The sequence below is a fragment of the Limulus polyphemus genome, unplaced genomic scaffold, assembly GCF_000517525.1.
Source record: "Limulus polyphemus unplaced genomic scaffold, Limulus_polyphemus-2.1.2 Scaffold1253, whole genome shotgun sequence".
Taxonomy (NCBI): Eukaryota; Metazoa; Arthropoda; class Merostomata; order Xiphosura; family Limulidae; genus Limulus; species Limulus polyphemus.
This window is the reverse complement of record NW_013666863.1, coordinates 57,587-65,394: the sequence shown is the minus strand read 5'-3', so window position 1 is coordinate 65,394 and position 7,808 is coordinate 57,587. Positions and strand designations below refer to the sequence as shown.

General features: G+C 34.4%; 1 protein-coding gene across 6 annotated transcripts in view; it reads left to right on the top strand.

The window, feature by feature from the left end:
* Positions 1 to 7,808, top strand: part of LOC106462791 (EH domain-binding protein 1-like) — a 143,550-nt gene that overhangs the window by 116,990 nt on the left and 18,752 nt on the right. For all 6 annotated transcript variants that reach the window (XM_022390136.1, XM_013922753.2, XM_022390133.1 and 3 more), the window contains one exon: positions 1,035 to 1,149. In XM_022390136.1, coding sequence (XP_022245844.1) covers positions 1,035 to 1,149 — 115 coding nt within the window. The remainder of the gene's footprint in view (positions 1 to 1,034; positions 1,150 to 7,808) is intronic.

Below are 7,808 nucleotides of genomic sequence, written 5' to 3'. Positions count from 1 at the left end.
GTAACTTCACTAACAGTCTACACTATTACAACTTTACCAACAGCTTATACTAGTAACTTCACTAACAGTCTACACTATTATAACTTTACCAACAGCTTATACTAGTAACTTCACTGACAGTCTACACTGTTATAACTTTACCAACAGCTTATACTAATAACTTCACTAACAATCTAAGTTGGTAAAGTTGTAATAGTGTAGACTGTTAGTGAAGTTACTAGTGTAAGTTGTAATAGTGGTAACTTCACTAACACTCTACACTATTACAACTTTACCAACAGCTTACACTAGTAACTTCACTAACAATCTACACTATTACAACTTTACCAACAGCTTACACTAGTAACTTCACTAACAGTCTACACTATTACAACTTTTAGTATAAGCTGTTGGTGTAACTTCACTAACAGTCTACACTATTATAACTTTACCAACAACTTATACTAGTAACTTCATTAACAGTCTACACTATTACAACTTTACGAACAGCTTATATTAATAACTATATTAACAGTCTACACTATTATAAATTTACCAACAGCTGATACTAGTAACTTCACTAACGGTCTTCACTATTACAACTTTACCAACAGCTTATACTAGTAACTTCATTAACAGTCTACACTATTACAACTTTACCAACAGCTTATACTAGTAACTTTACTGACAGTCTACACTATTGTAACTTTACCAACAGCTTATACTAATAACTTCACTGACAGTCTACACTATTGTAACTTTACCAACATCTTATACTAGTAACTTCACTAACAGTCTACACTATTATAACTTTACCAACAGCTTATACTAGTAACTTCACTAAAGGTCTACACTATTATAACTTTACCAACAGCTTATACTAGTAACTTCACTAAAGGTCTACACTATTATAACTTTACCAACAGTCTATACTAGTAACTTCACTAACAGTCTACACTATTATAACTTTACCAACAGCTTATACTACTAACTTCACTAACAGCAACAAATTAAAGTATTCTAAATGTGTGAAGAGTTTCTTTAATGTTTTGCAGATTGGCAGAAGACAGAGACGCAGAAAAGACGAGAGAAACTACTATTAGATGAGCTGGTAGTGATTGTCAACAAACGGGATGAGTTGGTTCAGCACCTTGATACACAGGAGAAAGCGTAAGTAGACCACAGCCTGATCTGATATGTAGTCGACATATTCAACATGTATTAACCTCCTTCATTGTGACCGGTTTATAAAAGTCATTTAGAAGTAACGAGAGACTGGCTTTTATAATAACCCCATGACTCTTAGAAGCAAGGAAAGAACACATAACTCATCAGTTAATAGCAGACTGCGCCTTTTCAGGAAAATACAAACTAGCAGAACAGCACAAAACATTAGCTTCGTTCCACTTCTATGTTTGATATCGTATGTTTAATTTTAACTCAAAACTGTTTAAAACAGCATAAATACACAGTCGTGTGGAGGAACTCGTTTTCTAATTTAACACATTCAAAAATTGGATATCTGCAATTTTTGAAATCATTATTTTTATAAAATATATAAAGAAGCATAATTTAGTTGTTTGGGTTATATGTGGGCTCTTGCTGAAATGTAGGTAAGTTATGTGATTGTACTCAACAAATATTGTTGTTGGTTTAGACTTCAAATTGTGAAGTAGATTTATAAAGTGAAATAAACTAATAGATGTATGCTTTTAAAATATAATAACAATGTAGGTTTAGAGTATTTTAGTTTTCTTAGTCAGAATATTCACTTCTTTCGAGAGCCGGGAGTGGCCTAGTGGTTAGCATGTAAGGCTGCAGATCCAAGGATCTGAGGTTCGAAGCACGTCACACCTTCAGCTGGGGGTGCATTGTGAAAGTAGCTGCCAGCTTGGCCTGATGAATCCTGGTATTGGGTGAGAGGTTTTGTCGACACTAAAGATAGTATATATTATGTGTCATGAATGAAAGTAAAGAAGAATGTAATCAATCAACCAGCTTGGCCTGATGAACCCTGGTATTGGGCAAGAGGTTTTGTCGGCACTAAAGATAGTATATATTTTGTGGTTGATTGATTACATTCTACTTTACTATCAGTCATGACAGCTCGATCTGATGAACCCTGGTATTGGGCAAGAGGTTTTGTCGACACTAAAGATAGTATATATTATGTGGTTGATTGATTACATTCTTCTTTACTATCATTCATGACATCTTGGCCTGATGAACCCTGGTATTGGACAAGAGGTTTTGTTGACACTAAATATAGTATATATTATGTGGTTGATTGATTACATTCTTCTTTACTTTCATTCATGATTTCTTATTCGGTTCAAAGAGCTGGACAAAATCCTTAAGGTGGCTGGTTGCCTTTTCTCTGGTCAGTTGTTCAAAATTATGGACAGCGGTACTTGAATCCTTGCGACCTCTGACCTGGTTTTTAGCTCGCGTACACATGAAGTGCCATTCAGAATGAAAATTTCAATTCCAGTTCTAAAACTTAATTTTTCACATGACTGACCTTGTATTAAACTTAAAAACAAATGCCCTCCAGTGGCACAGCTATATGTCTGCGGACTTACAATGCTAGAAACCGGGTTTCGATATCCATGGTGGGCAGAGCACAGATGGCCATTGTGCAGTTTTGTGCTTAACTACAAAAGAACAAACAATAACAAAAATGCTAAAATTATGAATTTATCATGAAAACATTAGCCTTCTAAATGAAAATATAAATATATCATTCAAACAACTGCTTGTGAAAATAATAATTAAATTAAAAAATACATCATTGAAACTAGTGCGTATGAAGATACATATAGAAAATATATAAATCACACGGTTCGCATCCGTGTATACTGCATTTTACTCAACCACTGTTACCTGAAACTAAATGAAATCTAGTAATTAATTCTTGGCTCGACTTTATTTACATAATTTGATATTTTCAGAACAAAATTGTAGGACGTATAAAGTATTCATGTACTTCAAGAAAGGTGATTTGGTGAAGTTAAAACGTTGTTGATAGCGTTCACAACTGCTAATTTGTAGGTAGGCTTATAAATGACGTGTTTATCATAAGCCCCAGGGGACGACTCACAGTGTTATAAGTTATTTGAGGTGTGTCCATACGCGATTGGTTGTCCCGCACTGAAGATAACAGTCTTTTTGATGGATTTAGGCTTTCCAGTACTGTTGACGAACCAAATGACGGCTCTTAATTTTTGGGTCTCCTGCATATGGCGATGCAATAGCTTCTGATCCTCAGGAACAAGAGTAACCAATTCGAAACAGAAAACTAGGGTACATATTTTTCTTCATCTGTGACAAAACATAAAAATTGTCATCTTGAATTTCAGGGTAAACAATTTGGGAGCTAAAACAGGAAAACAGTAGGGGTCTCTCAGAAAGAACAGTATTAAAGTAAATGGCCTGCTGACATCCTATAGCGCCCCCACTGAGATGAACTAGGCAACATGTACTATTTTCGTCAACGATATTTTGCAACCTGAGGGTGTAAGATGTAGAATGTTTTTATTAAAGTATGAAGTGCATCGTTCTTAAGAGATACAGGTGTAGTCTGTAATGTCGCTATGAAAAAGTAGTTTGTTGGTATGCCATAATACAGTTGGAATCTATCGGGCAGTATTCCAGAGAACTTACTTATAACAGTTTTCCAACCGTAGCAGTTGAACCAAGGTTTGAAATTTAGTACGTCACATGATTTCAGAAAAGTGGCTAATTTTGAAGTTTGTGGCCCTTCCATTTTTTTTTACCAATAGTCCAGAGTGAAGAAAATTGGAATATTTTTCATTTCTGTCGGTTTCAATGTCAGCCAATCCCTCACACAATGATCGGTTTACAGCATTACCTAGCTCTGGCTAAGTGTTGCATGTACAGGGGGTTCGAAAATTACGCTAACAAATCTCAGAAGAACAAGTAAGCAGTTTTGTTAACATAATTTCCGGACACATGATATAAAATATATCCTGTAGATGTGAGTTCACGGTTGTTCGATCATACTACTACTACTATGCAGAATGTGCGAGTAACTTGGATGACGTCATTCTGAACATACACTGTTGGTTTTTGTTTAAAGTTAGTTATAATTACCTTTCAAGAAACACAGTCTTGTATTAGAAACAGATATCATACCTCAAGCTTGTGGTAGAATGTATATCAATTTATCTTATCAGTTGTAGCATTCATTGGATAACAATTATTAAAATTCCTTTGATGTAAAGACGGACAACTTGAAGTTTATTTTTTTCCACAATACAAACTTCCAGCTTGTTATCTTCAAGTATTAGGTTACATGGTTATGAATAATTTATCTTATAGTGACAGCAATAGCAAATATCAAAATACTTCGCTATTGTTATGCATTTGAAGAAAATGGTGTAGTCATTAACGTTGCTTGTTTGAATGGGGCTGTCGATCACAGCTAAGAGAACAAAGTGATGGCCGAAAAATAAGTGTAATAATAATGCAAGTTGTTTCACCTGTGGTGGAAGTGACATAGGGTGTATTTTTAGAAATTAACTAGGCTATTGTCACTACCTTTTTTTTTTTTTTTTTCATGTGTATCGAATGCTGTTTAAACCCATTTGTGCGTTTTGGCACAATTTAACGCCATTTTTCTACTTTGCATCCATGTGAGCTCCATCTTTAAATAAGTTTACTCTTCAACTTTATCATCGTAAGGTGTGATAGATGTTGCAATGTGTTGACGTTTAGAGATGGCGCTGGCTATATATATATAACACATAACTATACGTGTGTCTCTGTTTGTCCGTTATCTAACAACTTCTAGGTCGCTTGGCTAATCTCGGCTAAACTTTGTGGGATGATAGTTTGAAACAAGGGGTATGTTAATGGAGGGCTTACAACCCCTTCCACCCCACCCCCCCATTATTGCTGTTATCGGGCATTTATTATCTTTGACATACGTTAAGTACATTAATAGATGGCGCCACGTCTTTACACCGAACAAAAAAAAACGTTATTAAATTTTATATAAAATAACAAACTGGCACTCTCTGTGGAGGAATCCATTATAAAAAATGGCTGCCACTATTGCAATAATAAATAAACTCAGCTGACGTTTCTACACCAACAGCCACCACAAGGTTGATATGAATAGCCGTTTCTTGATTCTTACCCATGATCTTACAACTTCGGCCCGTAAGACACTTCTGCGGCCAATGAACTTCAATTAATTAAAAACGTGAAACACTGTGGAAGGACATTAAGAGCTGGGTGTTGAAAGCGTGTTACAGAAAGAACCCCTACCACCAATATCTTTGCCGCTACCTCTTCCTACAAAGTCATCCTTACCATCGCACAGTGTATACCATGTTTTAAGTATAAACGCACTGAGTTCTTAAGGATTTATATGTTATTTAGCATAGCATCTACCCTCATATTGTTTAATACCCCGGACAAAGGATGAGTACTTCAGCTTGTTTTGTCATAAAACTGCTGTGTACTTTAAAGTGTCAGTATCTTTTGTGCTATTTAGAAATGTTTAAACTTTTTACTGAGTGAGGTAAATGTAAGTTACATAAAAGGAAGCCACTGAACAACACTTCAATAATCTTATGTATACTCTACGTATTGAAATCACTTGTTCTTTAAAGCCAATTACATTGTTACACATTATCATTTACGTTATCCAATGAAATTGAGACCCATTTACAATTTTAGAATCAATAATACTTTGCCACATTGCTCACTGATTGGTTTATAAGCCGTTTCTTAGAAGAGCGCATACCTCCGCCATATTCGGCAATTGAAAATAAGAAAATGTGTCCGTATGTCCGTCGTTATCAACGGACATGTACAATTTTTGGCAGGAGAATGAGGAATAATATTCTACATGTGTCCACCAAGTTTCATCAAAATACGGTCATTTTTGACTGATTTATAGAGCAAAAATTGTGTGAAAAATCGGTCCCCATGTTAACAGAGAGGGATTTTTTTTGCATGACCTTTCTGTGACCTTGACCCTCAATAAATTAATCGCTTCTAATTTGGGTCATAGTCCAAATATAATCCAGCATTCGTCCAAATCCATTCAACCGTTTTCGAGAAATCATCCTGAGAAACACACAAACAAACACACACACAGGGGTTAAAACATAATCTACGTCCACATTCGGTAGCGGAGGTAATAATGCCGAAGGAATACAGATGTGTCGTATATTATGTATGGTGTGAACCTAAACGTTATAACTGACCTATCGCTTGTAGGAAGAAAGCATACATTTTTTTAATAATTCATTTGGCATATTTTGTTGATCAATAGTCATGTATAAGCTTAGGTTGAATGAACGGGTTTTGTATTGTATTAAACTCGGTATTCACATCAAGATTCAATGGTTTAACCCTAAGGAAGCGTTATTTACAGACTTTATACCCAAAAAATACAGAACTTGATTTCTGGGGTTTACTGATCGTGTACAAAGAAACTCTTTCGAAATGTCTCCTCTGCTTGCTGGTCTTTTACACTAGTTTTTAGGAAGATGATAAGACACAGGTTTTGTGAGACTAAACAAATCGTATGAGGAAAAACCTTGTGTGCGTCTGTTTAATATATAGACACTGGTAAAGTTTTATGGTACGAATAAAGTCAACACTGTAATGAGCCTTTAGTTGCTGCTGTAAATAATGATGTTTCTTTCTGTCAGAACGAGACAAAACTATTGTTACATAGCCTTGAGTACTAAAGGCCGTAGCTGAGTTGAGTTACTTCAGATAGCGACTACCATGTGGCTCCGAGAGACACACTGAGACTTGTATGGCAGAATTTCTAGTTTACCGTGTATTATGAAATTTAGTCAATCTCGACGAATTTCTTACTCGTAAAATATTTCTTTTTAAATTTTGGAGTTACAGGGTCAGTACTGAAAAGGACACACAGCGTTAGCTTAATGAAGCATTATAATTATTATTTTTTTATATTTGCAGAGAAAAACATTTGTAACTTTCAACAATACCACAAACAGTATATCTGAGATATATCTTATGAAAATGTTACAAATATGTCATACACAATTATCATAGATACATCTTTAAGAAAAGCCTTACAAAAATACTTTACACAATTTATCATAGATACATCTTTACGAAAAGCCTTACAAAAATACCCTACACAATTTATTCTAGATACATCTTTACGAAAAGCCTTACAAAAATACCATACACAATTTATCCTAGATACGTCTTTACGAAAAGCTTTACAAAAATACCATACACAATTTATCCCAGATACATCTTTATGAAAAGCCTTACAAAAATACTATACACAATTTATCATAGATACATCTTTACGAAAAGCCTTACAAAAATACCTTACACAATTTATCATAGATACATCTTTACGAAAAGCCTTACAAAAATACCATACACAATTTATCCCAGGTACATCTTTACGAAAAGCCTTACAAAAATACCTTACACAATTTATCATAGATACATCTTTACGAAAAGCCTTACAAAAATACCCTACACAATTTATTCTAGATACATCTTTATGAAAAGCCTTACAAAAATACCATACATAATTTATTCTAGATATATCTTTACGAAAAGCCATACAAAAATACCATACACAATTTATCAGAGATACATCTTTACAAAAAGCCTTACAAAAATACCATACACAATTTATCCCAGGTACATCTTTATGAAAAGCCTTACAAAAATACCATACACAATTTATCCCAGATACATCTTTACGAAAGCTTTACAAAATACCATACACAATTTATTCCAGATACATCTTTATGAAAGCCTTACAAAATACCATACACAATCTATCCAGATAC